Source organism: Drosophila obscura, unplaced genomic scaffold (genome assembly GCF_018151105.1).
Source record: "Drosophila obscura isolate BZ-5 IFL unplaced genomic scaffold, ASM1815110v1 contig_87, whole genome shotgun sequence".
Taxonomy (NCBI): Eukaryota; Metazoa; Arthropoda; class Insecta; order Diptera; family Drosophilidae; genus Drosophila; species Drosophila obscura.
In genome coordinates, this window is record NW_024542880.1 from 1,374,568 (window position 1) to 1,398,014 (window position 23,447).

Sequence of the window (23,447 nt, forward strand, 5' to 3'; positions counted from 1 at the left end):
CCACCGAGCTCGAGAGCATCCAAGAGCGGACCATCCCGACCACTTTCGCACCCCCGCGAAGCAGCCCAAGATACCCAAGGCCGGCCACAGAGCCAAGGAACGGCGACCCGCACCGGCCACCGTTTCGGCGACCCCACTGGGAGTCGGCAGACTCGCCAAGGAGTCAGCAAGCACCACCCTCACCCTCACATGATCACTACCCCTCATGATGCAATTATATAAGGTGGTCTCGTCAGCTGCCGAATCGTTCGGGTTTGAGGACCTTAACGTTCAGTGCGCGCTCGCTTGTTGTAGTGAAAGGTTGGGTACAGACAAATTTTTGCGGAAACCTTAACCCTTGTGAAAAAAAATGACATATTGCCGCAAGCACGTGCTCGGTGTAAAATTGATGAAGGCACCAAAATGTGTTGTGAGAAGAGAATTGTGGGAGAAATCCCTAGGCTGCAGCCTGGGAGAGAACTCCAAAATTTGCGAAAGCCTTTTTAAAGCTTCGGAGTGGAAGTCAGCTCCAAAAAAAGGCCAAGTCTTTAAAAGAAGGCGCCTGAATGATGATGCTGTTCCGGAAGAGAACCCAGAGCTCTATTTTATTTTAAGATTATAATTTATTTTAGAATTAAGAGTCCCAACAAAAAAATATCTATTCAAAAACAAAAACAACGCTTAATTTCAAATTCAAAACTATTAAAAATTAAATTATAAAAAACACATCAACTCCTTTTATTATAACCGGCAACTTTAAACCCCATGGACCATCAGAGGGTTAATCCACACGCTCTATTGTTGTTTCACTCACACTTACTGCGCTGAGCCCTTTCACTCGCACTTATTGTAAGTATGGTTATGGGCCTGCTGCTGCCGTCGAGACCACCTTATATAATTGCATCATGGGCTGGTGGACCTGAGACGTTCGGGTGTTGACCTGAGACGTTCGGGTCGTGGACCTCATCAAACAAATTAATCGAACACATATTTCAAATGAAAAAAGAAGGAACTGGCGTGAAAAAATGGAGGGTCCCAGATTGATGGTTTCCCAGGGCCCGGTTGAGGGTTGATCCGGCCCTAATAGGTCGATTTTGGTTTTAAACTTTAAAATTTCAAGTTGTTATTTGTTTGTATTGTGTGTATTTACAATGGGGACTCATGAACGCTTTGAATAAAATAAATGTACACATCTAGTAGAACATTTTCCAGAGCTTTAGCGAATCTAATTTTCAAGATAGTTTTAGTTTAGGAGATATGAGCAGAGATATGATATGAAATGTACAAAAATGTATTGTATAGTCTTTGTTGTTACTTATGTAAATATTGTGCAAATGCCGTCGGCTTTCGACTTCGTTGCTGCCGTAATATCAATAAATTTACATATATTTTTCAGAGACCTGTTTTTACGATCCATATAATTGCATTTAAAGATATTTTTATATACATTTATGTAGATTTTTTAGAACTGGCTTATATTTCAAATTACTTTTCAAATTCGCGCACCTTTAATACCCTCATGGAATTATTCTAATATGAAGTCGACTATGAATTATAATCAAATAATATCCGTTTAATTTACATATTCGTGCATATCAAAGTTCATATATGAAAAAAATTAACATCCTTTATTTTTATATATTGTATTTATTTCCCACCCACTCTGCCCATTCCTCATTTATGTTGCGGCAGATCAGCTCAGGTCACTACATCAGCCCTCAAATCAAAAACTGCCAAAAATTGTAGAGCCCACACGTAAGCACAGTATGTGTGAATACATGGCACGCACACATTTACGAACCTGGAAACGAAACTCAAAGCAAACTCAAAACGGTTTCGAAAAATAAGAATTGATAAATATTTTGTATATTTGCAATTCTCGGCTTGCTTTCGCATCATGAATCGAACATGTCGAAAAAATGCCGAACGTCTTAGGCCCACGACCCGAACGTCTCATCACCACAGCCGAATGGTCCCAGCACCCCAGCCGAAGGCCTGAAAAGCAGAAAACTCAGCTGCGACACGTTCGGTGTATGAACTGGCACATCTATATACAGTATGTTTAGTGGTTTCGCTCAATACCAAACTATACTCAAACGCCAGGATAGAAAGTACTAGATCATATGAGCTGGGCCCCTTAAGGCTCAGTCTAGCATGCCCAATGCTATTTTTATACCCGTACTCAAAAAAGAGTTAAGGGGTATATTGTATTTGTTGTAAAAGTGGATGTGTGCAACGCAGAGAAGGAAATGTTTCCGACCCCATAAAGTATATATATTCTTGATCAGCATCAATAGCCGAGTCGATAGAGCCATGTCTGTCTGTCCGTCTGTCCGTCTTGTTTGACGCCTGGATCTCAGAGACTATAAGAGCTAGAGCAACCAAATTTTGTAATATCACACTGCTACAAGTGTATTTCAAAATTTCGCCCCGCCCCCTTCCGCCCCCACAAAGGACGACAAACCTGTGGCAGGCACAATTTTAAAGATACGATAAAACTAAAAACGCAGTATCGTAGAGAATATTCATATCTACCAGACTGCCGAATCTGAAAAAGATCGGATTATATATCTAGCCAAAATAAAGAAATTAATTTTCTGTTGCTTCCTCCGCCTCCCCCTGCCAGAGACACGCTACTCATTCTCAGCAGCGTTCAGTGCGCGAGCAACCCCTAGCGAAGGAGATGTAGAATCTAAATGGTACATGTATAATCTACATGTTAGATGTAAAATATACATTGTATATGTGTATGTAGATAACAGATGTAGCAAAAAAATCTAAAATGTAAAATTTTTTTTTTAGTTTTTAAATTCTAAAAAATCATAAGCTCAAAAATGTACATACTGACGAGTACGGGTATAAGTAGAGTCGCGTCCCCAGAAGCGACTAACACGTTCCTTCTCGTTTTTTCATGATTTTAGGTGGCAATCGGATTTCTGTGAATGCCAAACATAATCTTTTGAGTGTATCTTACCAAATAGTACAACTTTACTATTGTTCAGGCCAGCAGCGCTGTTAACATAGCAGCGCTAACAGTCGGTTGACAGTGTTGCTAACAGCGGACTGTTAGCTCGCTCTCTCTCTCTCGTGCCCTTTGCTCTCGCGCTGCTCAGTCACGATCCACTCGACTCTCCAGCACTAGCGCTAGCATTATGCTGCCCAAAATACATAGTGGGAGTCTCTCTTCAACTACGAACCGATTACAAGCGCACATCAACCCCAGCTGTATCAATTACCCGCAAATATACGCAAACATATAATTGACGCCCCCAACTACTTTTATTTGGGAATACGGTCTTTGGGAACCTCCAACATCCACTCTCCTACAATCAACTATCATCAGTCAAAAGCACTGACAAATCACTGTGATACAGGCCATTCGACATGCGTTTTTTTCCAACTGAAGTTGTGCACCTATGTACTCTCAGATCTAAGCGCGGAGCTTTCTGGGAATTCTTGCATTCAAATAATGTGTAATCAACCGTCTACGGAATGTCACATCACTGAAAAATAAGATTTTCGCATACAAAATTGATTTTCAGTCTAGTTCTTATAGTTAATTGTGTTAAATTCAATAGTGAGAGTGCATCAAACTTAGTTTTCAATCCCATTATACCTCCTGCCTTAAGTTTTTAGTCTTAAGGCCTGTCTCCAGCACCACGGAAAATTCCTGCTATGAATTTGCTTGTTATTCCGTGAGGGTGTGGAACATAGCTAAAACAGGGTTGATGAATCAGCTGTGTTTTGTAAACAGTGCCAGCTGTAAAATTCTGCTAATACATTGAACAGGTGATGTCATGCGTAGTTGTCTAAAGTCATAAAAAACAAGAAGATGGAATTCAAATATAACGAAGTTTCTTCGATTTTCTAATGCTCAAATTGCAGGCTTTCTGTAAAGGTATCACTTGTTCAATTTGAAAGACTAGAAATATCTCAAAAGAGTTTTGAAAGTAGTGAGGTGCGGCACTACTATTTCATTGAACACAACTGTATGTACATTAATATTCTGCAAATGCCGTCGGCTTTCTACTTTTTCAATAAATTCCTTTTTTCAGAGAATTTTTCTATATATATTTATGTTTCTGTTTGTGAAATTCAACTAAAATTAAAAAAGGAAAATAAAAATGAAGTCTGACGATCAAGTGATTGTGTCGGTGGCGACATATATTGCTGCACAACAAAACAGAATAATTTGCATCTCTCTTTTATGTTTTGCGCTAAGTTTTTGCCTACATCTTGCACCATTCACTTCAGGAATAATTGGTGAACATAAATTCCTGAGCTTGGGTATCAGCTGTTCTCTCAGTCCACATACGTTCCCGATAGGCAACTATCGATATAAATCTGTGGATTTCGGTCATGTTGCTGGATACACACTCCAAACGTAAGCGAAAAATCCCTGTCACAGATTTTTTATATGAAGTTTGGCAGGAATTTTTAGATTCCGCGGTGATGGATAGTATAGTATGCTTAAACCTCAAATCTTGTTCCAGTCCCACCTCAGCGATAGATTGTCCAGGGCTGGGTCGAAGCGCCATCTATCGGCTTTCCAAGGAGGCTCTATGGTGAAGGACCGTATCGCTGAGAGAGGGATCCCGTTGCTGAAGAAAAGAAGGAAGAAGATAGGATAAGTTAGGTGTATTGGTAAAGGCGCGCATGCGTAAGAGGGATTAAATAGGAGTAAAAAAATGCAAAACATGATCAGAATAATTGCCGGTCATCCGAAGCGGATGCACAAAGTGTTAGGAGAGCCAGAATCGAGGCGAAGTGGGGTTAAATCCGATTGACGGAACATATTGAAAGTGAGTGGTGAAAATTTGAATTCAAACAAAAAGTAATCCGCGGTGCATTTCCCGTAGCCTGGCCCGGAAGATTGCCCAGCGCAGCCGGGTCAGTGTTTTACCCGATAAGATTAATTCTGGAGAGGATTGACTGCAGTGTGTCCGACGAGCCGACATTAGAAACCAAATCGTGAGTCCGTTCCGTGTCTGTAGTGCGGGTGCTAATCAGATCAGACACTCGATCCTTGTAGAGTGACCAAGGACCGTGCCGCAGACGAAGTGGTGCACGTAGTCCAAGCCTGTGGACTCGGCGGAGCCACCTCTACGCCCACCTAAGCCTCTTTGCACTCACATTTACACATTACACATACACATTTGCAGTCACATTTACATTGCACATACATACAGCCAGACCGACGATCAACCACAGTTAATTTTTGGAATCACTCTTCTCACTTGCAAGCAGCTACATGATTTATTCTGCCTATCGTGTTGTCCTATATTATATTATATTATATTATATATTATTATATATTATTATATATTATATATATATATATATATATATATATTATTATTATTATATTATATATTATTTATTTATTTGTTATTTATTATTAGTAGATTAAGTGAACCGTAACGTAAACAAACCCGATTTGTAAAACGCCAAACCTTGCCCGACAGAGACACAAAACAAAAACATATGGTAGGATTAACCTTGTGCGCTGCGCGGGGTCCGACAAGCCCACCGTTTTGGTTGAATATTGTTTTGTCATTTTTGTTGTCGATGGCCTTGTTTATTCCTGCCCTTATGACCCTTAACAAGAGCTCTTTGTAGGTTAGTCTCGGGAGGGCCCAAAGAAAGTTGATGCATATCCCAATTTAAATCCGCATCGAGACGCCCATAACGCATAGGTCTATTCCCATAAATCAGTAATTATGTTATTTATTCAAATTATCATTTTTTATTATCTAGGGAAGAAAAATTATAATTAGGAGATGAATTTGTCGGAATATATTATATATTAAACTAAGGAATATTGAAAGGATGAAGGCCTAAATTAATTTAGAGGGAGGACGCGTGTCGGAAGCGATGGATTAGACCAGCCGCAGCCGTTCCAGCAGAGGGTGGCCAAAATGAACGTTGTGTTTGACCACAGGTAGGGTGGGCGCGCGAAGTGGAACACCTAGCCTGCACCCATTTGACAGCCGTCTATTTGTCTGGTTCTTTTTGTTTGTCTTACAGTCTATTGTAGGTTCTTTGTCTAATTTTATGTCCCGAGAAGTCGTTATCTCAAATCTTGTTTACATTTGGTGGGCAAGGGGAACTACCCATCCCTGGGGTCGAGAGCTAGCCGGCATTGCCCCACGAGCCGCAAGCCGAATGTAACAATCTATCAGAAAAATTTGTCTGATGCGATAGTTTTTTGCCTGTTGACTAGTTTTATCATCGGTATTCAAAACTAAAAAGTTTAAGAGTGTGCTCAGTAGCCTTTTTAAAATGCATTCTTCTCTTATACTTGGTGTTGCATAAACTCACTTGTGAAAAAACTTTAAAAATACATATTAAAATCTTTAAAAAAAAATTAAATATTTTTAATATATTTGTGATTTTGAGCTCCAAGTACATACAAAATTAGGGGATTTTTTTATTTTGTATAGAGTTATGAGCCCACCTTTGCAATAATTTTAAGCTCTTTAGCTAATTGTGAAATGCTAACATTTTTTGGCGTCACAGGAATGTCCAGTGCGGTACTCTACAATGTAAGGATGGGGAAAGACAACCAGTTAACGATGGTATCGACCAACTCTATTCACGCACCATTATATCTATCAAGGGACAGGAGTACGAGTGCAAGTGCGTAGCAGATAATATGACCGGATTGCAGGTATTGCTAAAACAAAATACTTTTACGTTATTTTCGTTATTTGCAGAGCAACCAGCGGACAAGTAGGCTCCAACAACTACCCTGAACATGGTCTAGTCAAGGATGGAACACCGTGCGGTGATAATTTAATTTGCCTCAACCAAACTTGTGTCAGTCTCTTTCCTCATGTGGATCAAACCAAGTGCCCAACAAATAAACAGGGTCAAGAGTGCTCAGAACACGGCGTAAGTTTGACAAAAAAAAAGGAGCGGCTTTCACTCACTCCCTCTTATACAAGTATACACACACACACACAATAATGGGGTTTTATACGGAAAGAAAATCACGACCACTCTTTGCATTTGCTCTTGCAGGTCTGCACTAACACAAATCGCTGCTTTTGCGACATGGGTTGGGGTGGCACAGACTGCAGCTCTGTCGTTCTCCTTACTACAGCACTGCCAACCGAAGCATTGCCTACCCCGGAAAATACAATAAAAATGGAAAAGAAAGAAACCCCATATGGTAAGAGAGGGGCGTCGAGGTCAACGATACTTTGCGTCAACGTATTTTCGTTACCTTGCACCAGCTGGGAAAGACTTTTACTAACTAAGCTAACTTGATTAAATTTATTCAATCCAGTGCGAACAGTACTCAACAAAAAAAAAACATCAACTAGGCTAAGCTATCCATCTATACAAAGCCAATTTAGTGTAGCCAAACCAAGCCACTCTTGCGATGTCCTGGTTCAATCACGTTGAAAAATTACGATTCGATTACAATTCGAAATGATAAAATTTGGTTTGATTACTTGTATGACAATGGTAATCATGGCGATTAATGGTCTTAGCGTTTTTTATAAGCAACTCTACGAACAGAGACTAATTTATATAGGTTCAAAAATGCAAAGGTTCATCGACGAAACCCAATAACAGCAAAGAAATAACCCATTGTAACATATAAATCTTAAGTCTTTTATGTCTTATTAATTAACATTATTTAATGGCCAAGGTTCTGAAATTTTTATTCATTTATTTCTCATTTTCCCTTTCCATATTTTTCTATGATATTGGGATTAGGAGGATTGCGTTTTAAAATTGTACTTAATTGTATGTAAAAAGAAGTAAATCTATAGAAGTTGGATATTTTTATTCGGCACGTCGATTATAGCTTAGCCGTAATAATCATTTATCTTTACAAATATACTTGCTACTCGTGGAAACGAAATCACGGGAGTGAAATTTTAAAACTAGATTTCTTGTAAATACACTTCACAACAAAAGCGAACTTTTTTTACTCAAGAAACCAATATTTTTTTTAACAGATTTTTTTTCTATGATTTTTTTTCTTCCGCAGAACTTTTTTAGAATTTTTAGAAATTTTTGTTGTGTTTGTTTCAGAGGTAGCGCTTCCATTTTTCACATAGCTTTTGTATCTTATATCTGGTTGTAATGAATTTTGCTATTCTGAAAAGCTTTTAAGTCTAGCTAAAAACTTAACCTCAGCAATTTGTTGTTTCCGCTTACCGTCTGTGAAATATTAGGCTTACAAATGCAAAACTGATGAATTTGTGTATTCTGTGTTTTTATATTTTTGTGTATACGTGCATTAATTGGGCGTCGTGTAGGGTTTTGGTAATACAAATTAATGGATCAACGGTTGAGCTAAAACTGGTTGACCAACCTTCCAAAAATCATATTTTACCATATTTACTCAGAATTTGCATCGCGGATATCCACAGAAAATAATACTTTGACAAGAAAATTGTATCACCTTTCAGAGGATATTTGATTTGTGGTGATTGAATGGATATGCCTGAAGATACAGCGACTCAAAGTTTAAGTATTCTACCATTTTTAATGTTTCTTCAACATCGAAATTTTTGTTTTTAATTTTTTCATAAGGTTTTGTTTTTAGAGATACACTTTTTAGGAGCATCTATTTTTAACAAAATAAGCTACTAATCATTAATATTGTCCAAAGAATTGCAACGGTACGATTTTTTTTTATTTAATGGTATTGGTATTTGGTATTTCACCACGCAATTCTTGTTGTGAAATTTTTAAATTTTACATATAGCTAAATTGGAATTACATATCAAGTAATCAAGCATTGGTCCAAAACTTTTAACAAGCAATGTTCCAAAGGGTAAAATTTGATTTTTGAAGGTTGGTCAATCTATTTTAGCTCAACCGTTTCTCCATAGATTTTTATAAACAAAACCTTAAACGACGCTTAATTAATGCACATATAATCGAAAAGTAAAAAGACACAGGATATAATTTTTTTTCGACTTTTCCTGAGTTTTTAAAATCAAAACTTTGAACTAGCTCAAACTGCTGTAGAAAAAAATCTTTTCAAACAATTTCAAAGCTCTAAATCTATTAGACAAAGTCGGTTCAGTTCCTTGGGGAAAATTGTTTTGAGTAGTGTTATCCGTGTGCAGAAGAGATCAATAAGACTACCAGACACCATTTTTCCGCTTCGAACCAAACCAACTTTCTTATAGACTTGGGGCTTTGAACATGCTTTGTGATAATTTTTTTTTTCTACGGCAGAACTTTTTTGAACAATTTTTGAAAACTGTAATATGTATATTGTTTATTCTTTTTTCAGAGGTAGCGGTTCCTTTTTTCTCATAGCTTAAGTATCTTATATCAAGTTGTAAAGAACTTTGTAACTTGGAAAAGTTAATTGACGCAGCTAGAAATTGGACCCAAACACTTTGTGTTTTTAGCTTACTGTTGGGAAATATTAAGCTTTAAAATGAAAAAATTATGATTGTTGTGCGTTAATTTGTACGAATCTTTTACTTTAAAAACTCAGAAAAAGTCGAAAAAAAAAATATCCTGTGTCTTTTATATTTTTGTGAATAGGTGCATTAATTGGGCTCGTTAAAGGCATTGCTCATTAAAACCTATCGAAGGACGGCGGATCCAAGCAATGCTTGCTTTGACATTTTTAAATTTTACATGTACCAAAATTGAAATTACATACTAAGTAAATAAGCACTGCTTTTTTATATATAAAATGGACAATTAAATATATTAGTAGCTTATTTTGTTAAGAATAGATGCCTCTAAAAAGTTCATGATTGAAAATAAAAACCATACTACATATATGAAAGGTTTTACAATTTCCTAATAAATCTATTTATTTTTGTGGATATCTGCGGTGTAAATTCTGGGTAAAAATTTTTAAAGGGACCAAAACGTTAGGCCAGCAGCTTTCCAAACGGTAAAATGTGATTTTCGAAGGGTTTTGTTAACCATTTTAGCTCAGCCGTTTCTCCATAGATTTGTATGAAAAATACTTTAAACGACGCCTAATTGATGCACATATATACAAAATATAAGGACTCAGAATATATTTTTTATTTTACTTTTTCTGTGTTTTTAAATTCAAAGTTCTGAAAAAAATCCTCAAAAAAAATAATAAATTTTACATTTGAAAACTTAGTATTTCCCAGATGGTAAGCTGAAGCTGCAAAGTGTTCCAGATTTCTGTAAAGATGCATTAATCAGCCTTTTAGAATGGCAAAGTTTATTCCAACTAGATGTAAGATACTTAAGTTATGTGAAAAATAGAAGCGCTACCTCTGAAAAAAGCTTAAAGCTTACCAGGTTTCAAAAATTCTTTAAATAAAAGTTCTGTCATAGAAAAAAAATCATAATTTTTTAAACAAAATAGCTCCAAATCTATCAAAAATAGTCGGCATGGTTTTTTGAAAAAAAAGTTCGATTTTTTCGATTGGTCTAATTAATCAACATATGAAAAAATGATAAAAATTGGTATGTTGGTTGAGAAGTTATAGCGGTTTTTCTTTTGAAATTTGTTAACCATTCCGGCAAACCAAGCGCTGGCAAATGATATCGTACACAAATGAAGTGCGAAAAAAAACTCTAGCAATTTCTATCGGATCCAAAAAGATAGAAATTTGATTCATATGTCGTTCAGTTTTTGACAGTGGCAGTGAATGTTTCGGTTACGATAGTCGAAAGAAATTGTACTCGCGATATTTTTGCAAAACTTTTTTACCATTTGCGAGCTCGTTGTGAATTTTTAGCGCTACAAAAATGTATGACTACCTTTTTTCACATGCGAGCTCACTTCGATACAAAAATGTTCCACTAATTGCTTACATGCGAGCTCGTTTCATTTTAAATAATGAACATAATATGTAGACCACATTAAATATTAATAAAAAAAACAAATGTTTTCCATTTGGACATTGCCCTAGACGGAGAAAACTTCGTCGAATCGACAAACATACGTTTGGTTTTTCCTCTATCTTTCTTTTATACTTTCGTATTGATCTAGATCGCTCTATAGCTCTACTCCCGAATTCTCTTGCTAATTTAAGATGCATTATGTGGGGGAATGGACGCACAGTGGGGCCTCAGCCGAATAGAGTTGGCAAAAGTAATTTTTTGAGTGAACGCTTTGGATAACTTAAATATACGCATCTGATAGAAAATTTGATTTCGAAAACTGAAAATATTAAGACATTCGGTCTATTAGTTTCGGAAATATCAGCATTCAAAGTTGACCATTTGATCAATTTGTAGATCAAATAAGAAGTAAACTATGGCATGTAGGATTATTGTTTTGGACTCTATTTGTAGGTATATTTATTGGTTACATTGTTTAGTAAAAAGTTTTATTGTTGGAAAGACTCAATGAAAATTTAATTTTTCAAACTATCTATTTTTTGGCTATTTTTAAGCATTCATATCATGTAAAAAATTACTATATAAAACTACTCGCGAGATTTTTTGTTTTTATTTTCTTTGAATATTTCTTAATCTACGTATTTGCGGTCCTTGCTTACGCTGGTTTACGCAAGAGGACCGTATAAAGCGATTTGTGTCCCAACCTCGTACAAAAAACAGTCCAAAACAGCGCCGCTGCAGTTATAAGAAGAAGAAAAAACGATGGATCAAAATATGATATTAAAAAACATTAATTTTTATTTTTGTAAAATCCAATTAAGGTACAATAAAGACACAGAACTATTACACAAGTCGACACGACATTTCGGCTGTGGCCCATAATGACTTTTTCGGATAGATTCCGGAACTTAAATATTTTGAACGAATTATGGTTTTTTTTTTTTGTTTTGATGATTTAATGATGTTTTTAAAATCTGGTATTTTTTGCATGTTTTTTTCAGATGTACTGATTCTATTTTTCACATAACTTAAGTATCTTATATATGGTGGCAAAAAACTTTTCAGGTTTGCAGCTATAAATCCGACCCAGACACTTTGTAGCTGCAGCTTAACTTCTGGAAGATATTAAGCGTTCAAATTCGATAATTTTTTTGCGGTAAATTTTCCCGAAATTTTCACTTTAAAAACTCAGGAAAAGTCGAAAAAAATAATTCTGCATGATTTTTGGTTTTAGATAGACGAATTAATTATGCATCGTTTAATGTATTGTTTGTAAGAATCGCTGTATATACGGTGAAGTTGCAGCCGTTTGACCAAAACGACTCAAAACTCATTTTAACTGAAAAAATACCGTCCGGTACGTTGCTGGTCCAACTTCCCATAACACTAGTCAACACTACATTTAGGCTGTGGCCCTTTTTCTTATAGATTTAGGGGTTTACAAATTTTCAGCGAATTTTTTTTTTTTATGGTTTAGTTTTTTTTTTAAGAATTTGTTTAACACTGGTATTTTTTTAATGTTGTTTTTGAGAGTGCTTTTATTTTTCACATAACTTTAGTATCTTATATCTGGTTGCAAAGAACTTTGCAGTTCTGAAAAGCTGACAAATGCGGCTATACATTTTTGTATCTGAAGCTTAACGCCTGGAAGATATTAAGCTTTAAAATTCCAGAACTGCAAAGTTCTATGCTACTAGATATAAGATACTTAAATTATGTGAAAACTGTTAGCACTACCTCTGAAAAAATCCATGAATAAAAAAAAAACATATTTTAAAAGTTTTAAAAAAAAAATTAAACCACAAAAAAAATAATAAAGTACTACAAAAATTTTTAAATCCCGAAATCTATCAGAAAAAGTCATTTTGGTCCACAACCGAAAGAAAAAGTTCGCTTTTGTTGAGTAGTGTGTAGCCGAGATATAGGATTTCATTCTTTAACCCATACAACCATCAGTAATTTTCAGTCTTCAGTTAGTTTTAATAAAATAAAGAATTTTTATTCAAGTGTTATGTTACTACAATATTTGTATGATTAGTGATGCTTTTTATTACTATTTCTAAATGGTAAATAAAAAAATGGTAAACTCATGAGGGAATCTGATTCTAATGACAAAGGAATGGCTGTCTTCCTTTGTCATTAGAAACAGATTCCCTCATGAGTTCACACATAGTCGCCCAACATATTCTCATTCCAAACACCTTGATACCGCCGTTCCAAAGCTTTTCAAACTGCTTGATACCGTCGTTCCAAAGCTTTTAATTGTTGGTGAAATCTCTCCGTGTTCATCACGTCCCCTAGGTTTGCCGAAAAAAAGTCTAAGTGGGAGTGCAGGAAATGGATTTTTAGTGACATGTTGGCTCCAATTTTTTCATAATTCTCAATTTGGTCTTGAACGATATTAACGTAATTATCACGCTTTCTGTTACCAAGAAAATTGGTTGTAACCAGTCGAAATGAGTTCCTGGCTGCTTTTTCATTCGTAGATAAAATATTTTCAAATCCATCATATTTTAGTAGTTTTTGAATTTGGGGGCAATCAAATACGATTTCTTTTACTTTTGCCAGCGACAGATGTGGAGAAACCGTTTTTACCTTAAACGACGCCGAATTAATGCGTCTATCTAAAACCAAAAATTCATCCCAAGAAATATTTTGTTTTCGACTTTTCCTAAATTTTTAAAGTCAAAATACTGAAAAAATTATTAAATTTGAATTTGAAAGCTTTATATCTTCCAGACGTTAAGCTGCAGCTACAAAGTTTCTGGGTCGGATTTATTTGCATTTGTCAGCTTTTCAGAACTGCACAGTTCTATGTAACCAGATATAAAATTCTTAAGTTATGTGAAAAATTGAAGCACTACCCCTGAAAAAAAACATGAAAAAAATACCAAACTTCAAAAATTCTTTAACAAAAAACTAAACCATAAAAAAAAACAATACTTTAAAAAATTTTAAATCCCAAAATCTATCAGAAAAAGTCATTTTGGTCCACAACGGTAAGAAAAAGTTCAATTTTTTCGAGTAGTGTTATCTATTGTGAAATTAACAATTAAAAAAATTAAATGCAGTTTATTTTAGGAAGATATCTCAATTCGTTCAGAAATAATTTAATAAGCATGCTGAAATGGCCGAAGGACGCACTGTGGGACGTAGGAAAGTGGCTTTAGGGTTACCCAAAAACAATATTCCGATGTGAGGATTATTTCGATCTGTGTAATTTTTTGATACGCTTCGATTGTTAAGTTTCAATGATTATTTGTTGAAAATGAGTTTGAAAAATGTTTTTGACTGTGAACAATTGTTTCATTGAAGTAAATATTCTAAAAATACAAACTTACTGCAAAGGGATTTTATCCAGGAAACTGTTCCAAAATCAATTAAAAATATGAAGATAAAAATTAAAATTTGTTTTAAAACCTCAACTCCTCAACAATTGAAAAAAAAAAATTCAAGTTTTGTGAATAACAAATTTACGGATAGGACAAACTTAAGTCTTGCTCAGGACATTCAAGGAGGCTTTCAAATTCAAGGATAATTCAACATAGACATGTTATGTTATTTCCTAGATGATTTATGTATTAGTTTTAATAAATATTTCGAAGATTTTTTAGATTTTAATTTCAACGCAAGTTTATAAAACACGATTTTTTAAGACAAGCAACAATTTATATTTCATGTCATAGTTTTCTTTATAAAAAATAGGTTAATATGAGCAAATTATCTCTATAATTTAAATTTTTATTTATTTTGAATATTAGGAAAACTTCAAATATATAAAAAAAAATATATATGAAAAATTCTTACAGCTTTCCAATTATATGATTCAATTATAATCGTTCCCCGTCTAAGATTAAAGACAACACAAGGGAACAAAATTGATTGAAGTTTTTTAATAATTTTAGGTCGTTGATTTAAAATCTGAGCTCCATTTTTTTCCTTCAGAATACATCAGATTTAAAATCAGTGACCCCAAATTAATCAAAAATTCTAACAAAGTTCTAGGAAACATGGCTGAGTAGTGATTGTTATTCTTGTACTGTCAAAGTAAAGGGCATGAAAAAAACAAACCGATCGAAATGGATTTATATTAACGTTTTGTCTATTACCCGACCATTCTTGTACTCTAGTGATGATTCAGAACATACATTATAATATTAATACCAATTTTTTTTATGCAGCAGTTGCAATGAAATAAATTTTATCTTATTCGAAATATGTTTAACTAAATATTTTAAGACCAAAACTGGCCTTTTTTTCAAACACACTTAAGCACATTTAAAAGCAATGCAGGCACGGCTTAAAGACAGTATTGGATATTTTTCTAAACTGAATACGGTAAACCGTTTTTGAGTTATTCCAGTATATGTACATAAAGTGCCTTAATTTTATAGGCTGTTTACATTGGGGCTGCGTCATGCTGCTTTGCGTCTTGCCGGAGACGCAGTTTTTTTTACATAGGTTAAGCATAGGGCCCTAGTGGTGGCAAAAAGTTGCGTCAGTTTCTGATTCATGTGCGTCTATTCGATATATTCGATTGCTTTTGCTCATTTTTGGGATTTTTTGCCTATCAGCGCAACTATCACCACTAATAACAACAAAAAATTGTAGATCAAAAATAAAATTTTGGCGCTAAAAATGTATGATTGTGCAAAAAGGTGAAAATATACATAAAGTCATTAAATATAATACTTGAAACTGATTGTATTATTATCATATGAAATTTTTCTGACCCCCTGATGCCATTAAGACACTGCTGGAGACGAACTTCGGTGGTTTTCATAATTTGAAGAAGAACTCCCACAAACTCTACAATGAAATGTCTGAAAATAATATTTAAATATGAGAATCAATTCTTTTCGTCCATTTTCCTGACGTCTTGCTTAATTCTGTTGATTTTCAAAAATTTGTGTATCTTTCCTTGTCATCAAACACCCAAATCCAAATTCAAGACGCACGTCTTCCAATGTAAACGCCTTTTCTGCTTCATTGCGTCTATGCCGATATCGATAGCAGACGCGCCCAGTGTAAAAAGGCTATTAGCCATAACGGTATATCGCGAAAACTCGACCTGATAGGAAAAAACCAAGTACAGATTTGGATTCACCGTCCCCTAATACCGTAAAAAACAACATTCAGTTCTTAATCAACAAAAACCTTGTTCCCTTGTGTAATAAATGTCTGCTAGTTATTATTTCATTAAAAAAACTAAGAGTAAAATCGAAGATACAATTTTTTACCGTTTTGCATTTCCACAACTTTTTTAATATTTGTAAGATACTTATTACAGGCTGTGATATGCATCAGCATCAGATCTAAAATTACAAGACATTTGTAATTTTTGCTGGGACTCAATCAGAACCGGGACTCGCCGGCTGAAATCAAGAATAGTTTTTGCCAAAAAAATCACAACACTTGTTGGAGTTTTGTCTGTAATGTATGTTTTATTGTGTTCTTATGTTGGCGACCATATTGGTGGAATCTCTGTACCTATCGACTGGCTATACTGATCGACTGACTGTATTGATCGACTGACCTCGTCTCCATGCAGGGCAGTGCCTTTTATGGATCATCAATGTCTTAAACGATGTCTTATTCCTAATGGGAATAGTGAAAGGGGGGATTATATAAATATGGTTCGATTATGACCTGCGCGTGCCGACTGGTTGATTCGTAACAGAGGGTTACCTAATCATCGGCCCTCCAGTCAGTGTCCAATATCCTCTGGAAGGGGAGTTTTTCCCGCGTCTGAATGACAAGCATTTTTTAGATTGTCTGTGAATGGAAATCTTCAATTGTTTATATTGTAAATTGATCAAATATACATACATATAATAAATAAAGAAACATGCGAATTTCTTAAGAAATATGAAACAGTGAAGCGTAATATATTTATTAGCATAACTGACCCGTTGCCCACTGCTAATTTTATTCTTATTAAAGAATATGTCTCATATTTATATATTTCAACTATTTTGTGATTGGCGAGTGCTATCTTAAGAAATTCATTGCAAAGTACAAGTATTTGGCACTAGACGGATTCTTTTGGCGTCCAGAGAAGACCATTCTGTGGATATGTAAAAAAAATTACAATTTTCTCATTTATCCGGATCATCTTACTAAGACTTTTAATGGCGACCATTTTTGAATTTCTAACTGTGAAATTTATCTACGCTCGCTGATATAATTGATAATAATTGGAGCGGCAGTATCTTCATTAATTTCAAACATTTTATTTAATTTAAAATTAATTTGAGTTTACAGCTACGAAAAAAATTGAATTGTTAGAAAAAAAACGAGCTGGTTTTGTACGCCGACAGCGAATGGCAATTCTGCCAAAAATTTTACAAAAAGTTTTGTAGAGTAGAAAAAAAGGGATAAAAACATATACAATTTTTAATTATGCTGATTCATTAAATTTCAAAGACGCTCTCTATGAGTGAAATGGGTTTAACCAAATCTCTAGTCCTATTACTAGAGTTTTTAAACCAACCGAGACAGCCTTCTGTGGCATCTAGAATTTCAACTCAGTTGGAATTCGGTTGTTTTGGAAATTAGTATCCCCCCCCGATAGTGTCGGATTACTCGACTAGCAATATTTATGTATACTGCATACAAAAGTTAATTGGACTTAACCTTTCGAATCGTATTGTATGGGAGAATCTAGCTCTTAATAGGGATTAAAAAATGTCAGCATATTAACAAATTTAATTTCATTTCCAAATAAAACGCAACCCCCATTTGCAGGCACCTCAGACCAAAATAGGATCAGCACATTAACCATGGTCATCATTTTAACAGTTATCGTCAAGTGTGTCTTCATTAGTTTTGCAACACTGGCCGTTTGCTACAGGTAGAGTACCAGCAAGTCAAACACACACACAAATTTGTACAACTATACACAAAGGAACATTACATATGGACCATACAATAAAATCATGGTCAAGGCAAGAGCGCGCCTCTTGTACATACATTTGACAAATTTACGTACTTAATTTAATTTTTAAATACTTTATTTCATCCGTGTACGTCTACAAAAAGGTTACTCTGGTTTCTTTTTCTTTCATTGTCCCTTTGTCTTTATCGCTGTGTAAAATATTTGTTGTGCTTACATCATTACCTTAAAAAACTACTTATGTGTATGTACATGCCCTAAATCATTGTATTATAAAAGTATTTATGTGTATTTATGTACATGCCTTGTATCATATTGTCGTAATCACAAGCAACTAAAGTTTATGTGATTTTTTTTATTAGTTACGTTTTTCGTTTCTTTAATTTCGATCAGGTAATACATATCAATGTACAAATGCATGAACTTTAAGCATATGCAGACAAAGAAAGAAAAATTTGAAATATGGATATCGATTAATATACATTAGTCCATAGAGACGTCTTTCGTAAGATTCTATGAATAATATGGAATCTGTTCAATAATTGTTTGGGTTATCTTGATAAAATGCATTCGAGTTATGGCCTAATATATAGCCTATCTAGGCACGAAACGAGCAGAGTCCAAACTTTAAAAATGTTTTTCCAGTGAAAAACGACACAGTCACCTTTGAATGCATGAATACCAACTTGGCTCATGTTGCGTTCATGTTTCTAAGATAAAACATACATTCTTATAGACCTGAAATAATGTACCTCTGTCCCCGTTTTCTAATCAAATATCTGTTCTCATTGTGGCTATTTATAATAAATCCACCACCCGATAAATATACAGATATGATATTTCGATTTCTTTCCCTTCCCCCCTCGATTCCAGTTGGATGGCATTGGAAGCCGACGAGTGTGTGTCAATGTTTTTCACTGTCCTGCGATAAAACCTGGCTTTCCAACGGTACGGTTCTCTTGCTGATAGTTTTTAATAGTTCATGCAGCTCCTCCGCACTCCGGATAGTAAAATGCCATGCAAAATAAAAGGAACCACTTTTAATTGCAAACAGTTTTGTGAACGGGCAGATATTTGTATGTATAAGAAAATCTTGACAAATTTTTTTTTTTTCCCAAGTAACCAAACCGACTTTTTCTGATATATTTGGGGCTATACATTTTTTTTAAGAATTAAGGGTTTTTTTATACTTCTGAACTTTTTATAAAGAATTTTTAAAGACTGGTATTTTTTAAGCTTTTTTCAGAGGTAGCGCTTCTTTTTTTCACATAACTTAAGTATATTACATCTGGTTGTAATGAACCTTGCCCTTCTGAAAAGCTTATAAAATTATAATTTTTTTGCGATATTTTTGTCAAAATTTTGACTTTAAAAACTGAGACAAATTGGTTGACCAACCGTCCGAAAATCATTTAACCATTTGCCAATGTTTTGGGCCCATTCTTAATTTTTACTGATTTTTTCTGAAGCTAATATATATATAAAACAAAAGGTTGGATTTCACAAGAATTTCACAGCCTTTCACAGGATTTTTGTTTTGTGGTGATAGAATGGATATACCTGAAGATATAGCGAATCAATGTTGAAATTTTTTAACATTTCTACAGTTTCTACAACTTTGGCCTTTAAAAAAAATGTTCGTAGTGTATGGTTTTATTTTCAGACATGAAATTTTTGGCGACATCTATTCGTAACAAAATAAGCTACTAATAAATACAATTTTTCGATAAATGCCAACAGTACGATTTTTAATAGTAAATGTACACCATGTATATATCACAAAGCAATGCTTGTTTGTAATTTCAATTTTGCTGCATGTAAAATTAAAAAATTTCAAAACAAGCCTTGCTTGGTAGCAGGCTGTAAAATTTTGTATTGTTGGTAAACCAATTTTAGCTCAGCCGTTTCTGCAAAAATGATAATAAACAAGACTTTTAACTACGCCTAATTAATGCACCTATTTACAAAAAATATAATAACACAGGATATCATTTTTTTTTCGACTTTTACTGAGTTTTTAAAGTCAAAATTTTAGCAAAAATACCGCACAAAAATCATCATTTTCGCATTTGAAAGAACTAACTTCGTGTGCCTTCGTATGCTGTATGCATACAAGAGAGCGGCTGGCTCTAGATCGCTCTCTCTCTCTAAAAAATTTCAAGAGAGCCTGGAGCCAGCTCTAGAGCCAGCATTCAAAAATTCGTGTGCAAAAATTTCGTATGGCGTTAAGTATACTTATACTTATATTGTCTTTGGTGCAACGCAGAGAAGGAAACGTTTCCGACCCCATAAAGTATATATATACTTGATCAGCATCAATAGCCGAGTCGATATAGCCATGTCCGTCTGTCCGTGCGTCCGTCTTGACGAGCGCCTAGATCTCAGAGGCTAGGGAAACCAAATTTGGTTTCCAGACTCGTGATATCACACTGCTAAAAGTGTATTTCAAAATTTCCCCCGCCCCCTTCCTTCCCTTAGTTTTTAGTTGCTTCCCCCGCCTCTACCAGCCAGATACACGCTACTCATTCTCTTTCTCGCTCGCACACTCTGCCTCGTTCAGTGCGCGAGCAACCCCTAGCGGAGGAGATGTAGAATCTAAATGGTACATGTATAATCTACATGTTAGATATACAATATACATAGTATATATAGATAACAGATGTAGCAAAAAAATGTAAAATGTAAAAGTTTTTTTTAATTCTAAAATTCTAAAAAATCAAAAAAATAAAAATGTATATACTGACTGAGTGAGGGTATAAGTAGAGTCGCGTCCCCAGAAGCCCCAGACCTTTAATTTAAAAAGCTAGTATTTTTTAAGCTTTTTTTAGAGGAATCTAATTTATTTTTCACATAACAAAAGTATCTTACATTTGAACTTAACAATGATCTTTGCCATTTCACATTCTTTTGCTACATCTGTTATCTACATCTACAATGTCGATTACACATCTAAAATGTAGATTATACAAACACACTCTAGGTTCTACATCTTCTCCGCAAAAGGTCGCGCACAGGGCAGAGCGAGAAAGAGAATGAGTAGCGTCAGCTGGCGCTGGAGGAGGTGGGGGATGCAGCTGAAAATCAATTTCTTTATTCTGGCTATAATACTGAACCGATCTGATTCAGATTTTGCCATCTGGTAGATATGGTCATTCTCTACTCTATACAGCGTTTTTAGTTTTATCGGATCTTCAAACTTGTGGCTGCCACAGATTTTCGTCCTTTGTTGTGACGGAAGGGGGCGGGCAAAATTTTGAAATACACTTGTAGCAGTGTGATATCACATGAGTATAGAAACAAAATTTGGTTGCTTTAGCTCTTATAGTCTCTGAGAACTAGACGCTCATCAGGACGGACAGACAAACAGAGACTGCGTACCCCTTAACTCTTTTTGAGTACGGGTATAAAAAAAAGTTCTGCCATAGAAAAAAAACTCTAATAAAACAACATTAAAGCTGCAAATCTGTCAGAAAAAGTGGTTTTGGTTCCTTGAGGAAAATCGTGTCGGGTAGTGTTATCTACAGAAAATTTATACAACCAAACTGAATTATGGAATTAAAGTGATTGATATAATAAATGTTGCTAATCAATTTTTTCGGAATTTGTACTAGTGTAGGTGGTTTGTTGATTAACCAACACGCATAACTTACTTATATACGGCAAAACATTTTTATTTCAGAGTATGAACCATCCACCAAAGATATTCAGCTCTTGCTTTCGACCACATTCGACCCATTCCCTACGAAAAATATTTGTTTAATGGCCGTAAGGTGAAGTTTAGTGGAATGCGGCATTAGCACTAGCTATGACATCAGACTTTGCTAATTGACTTTTTGACTATCAAAAATAGAGATAGCCTTATGGGAAATTCCTGCAGTCAGAGCGAGAGAAATATATGCGTCCAGTTGGCTTTCCAGTTGAGAGTAGCGGGGAGGGTGTAGCGCTGTGGTGAAATTATCGATTTTTGTAATTTTTAGAAACAATTTTGATGGCTTGTCAGCCAGCTAGTGCTGGAAAACATAATTTTCTCTCAAGTAATGCCTCAGTTGTTCGACTGAAAGTCAGTAGACGTGTCTAGAGACGGCTACGAACACTAATTTTGTATTTTGTCTCTCAAACTTTCTCTCTCTTCGCAGTATATTTAGCAAAGTCTAATTTCATAGCACCATAAAGCATCGATATTATTGATAGTACCCTCGATGGTATGATACCACTTCAAATCATATTCGAATTTTATAATTTTCAAAGCTTTAATTTTATCTTTCAGACAAGTGAATAATTAAATTTAAGGCACAGTCTTTTAAAACTTAAAAATTTTTGTCTTTATGAAAAAAAAAGCAAAGCCGACTTCGTTTGTTAATCTTGTGTCGGATGATCTGATATAAAAACAGACTTAGTACTAAAGGCCTGTCTCCAGCACAGCGGAAAATTCCAGCCAGGAAGTTGCAAGTTGTTCACTTGCTAAAACATGGTAACTCTGATGAATCAGCTGTATTTTGTGAACAGACCAAATTGTGAAAGTTAAATTAAAATAAAAAAAGGAAAAAAAATGAAATGTGCCGATGAGAGATTGTGTTGGTGGCGGCACATATTGTTCCAAAAAAACAAAGGAGATATTTTCATCCCTTTTTTTAGTTTTGCGCACAGTTTTTTACTCCATTTTGCATTCACGTAAAGCCTAGTACTCAGATCGAAAAACTGTTTGCTAGTAAACAGATGTCATAGAGGTGTGCACTGCATTCCGAACAATTACACTGCTCAGACCGCTGCTTGGTTTTGTTTAAAGTTAACAAAATGCACTTCTTCGGCTGGGGCCGCTCTTCCCCAGGCATATCCTGGGCTCCCCAATATTTTATTGGCAATGTAATGTGTCTGACTATCAGCAGATGGCGACGCCACCCGTGCCGACCACCGTGAAGACAAACTGTTTTGAAAGCAATATTTGTTTTAAATTTATGAAAATTAATAAAAATATTATAATATAATATCCATATAATGGTCATTTATATAATGCTGCATTAATTCGATTCTATTTGTCTTCATTATTAAAATATTTCATTTGGATTTTTGTTCTCTTATTGCAATGTTTGCTTCGTGTTTGCTGGCAAAAGATATCAAATTGATATCTTTTTCGAGGTGGGTCGAAACATACCAAAAAAACAAGCAAATACTTCTGATACTTCTCCAGTATACACCGACCTTTTTGTTTTTTGTTTTTTACATACATACATATACTTATATAGTAAATACATATGTACATATTATTGACCGTTAATTAAGTTTTGGCAGAATATTAAATGGTCTCGACGAAAAAAAAAAGAATGAATGCTTAGGAGGAAACATTGTTTATATGTGTGTCAATATATACATCTGTATGTACATTTGTTGGCATATCTGTGAAAGAGGCGGTTGGTGTACTTCTTTGCTACGATCACTTTTATATTCCTCAGAAGATGTGCTTTTAGTCAACGTATTACACAGGTCGCGACACGGATTTTGCTGCAGGCCTACACTAAATTTTTTACATGAATATAGGCCTTTGTAAGCTATACAGTAGCATACTGCGAATTTAAAGATTGAAAGTATTCCATTTTTAGAAAAATCACTACGCTTCTATCCTTTTTAATTTAGAATTTCTTTAAAGATAGATATTTTTTAATTTTCTTAACATGTTTTTCATGTTTTACATGTATCCGGTACTAAAAGAGTTTGGGGATGTACATATTAGATTTGTGGTGAAAGTGGATGGGTG

General features: G+C 34.9%; 1 protein-coding gene and 1 long non-coding RNA gene across 19 annotated transcripts in view; one reads left to right on the forward strand and one right to left on the reverse strand.

Moving 5' to 3' along the window:
* The window catches only part of LOC111075401 (disintegrin and metalloproteinase domain-containing protein 11), a 264,670-nt gene that overhangs the window by 169,427 nt on the left and 71,796 nt on the right, over positions 1-23,447 (forward strand). For 11 of the 18 annotated variants that reach the window (XM_041595883.1, XM_041595880.1, XM_041595881.1 and 8 more), the window contains exons 16-18: positions 6,499-6,618; positions 6,696-6,873; positions 7,003-7,153. In XM_041595883.1, the coding sequence (XP_041451817.1) occupies positions 6,499-6,618; positions 6,696-6,873; positions 7,003-7,153 (449 nt within the window). Of the gene's footprint in view, positions 1-6,498; positions 6,619-6,695; positions 6,874-7,002; positions 7,154-7,270; positions 7,967-9,244; positions 9,683-17,547; positions 17,654-18,568; positions 18,644-23,447 lie in introns of those variants that run through there. The other 7 variants (XM_022368691.2, XM_022368694.2, XM_041595882.1 and 4 more) reach the window with 4 other exon arrangements.
* On the reverse strand, positions 17,096-22,156 carry LOC111075405. The gene is made up of 3 exons (XR_002607941.2): positions 21,890-22,156; positions 21,346-21,434; positions 17,096-18,693 (listed from the first exon to the last, which is right to left on the reverse strand). It is a non-coding gene; the product is annotated as an uncharacterized LOC111075405 (long non-coding RNA).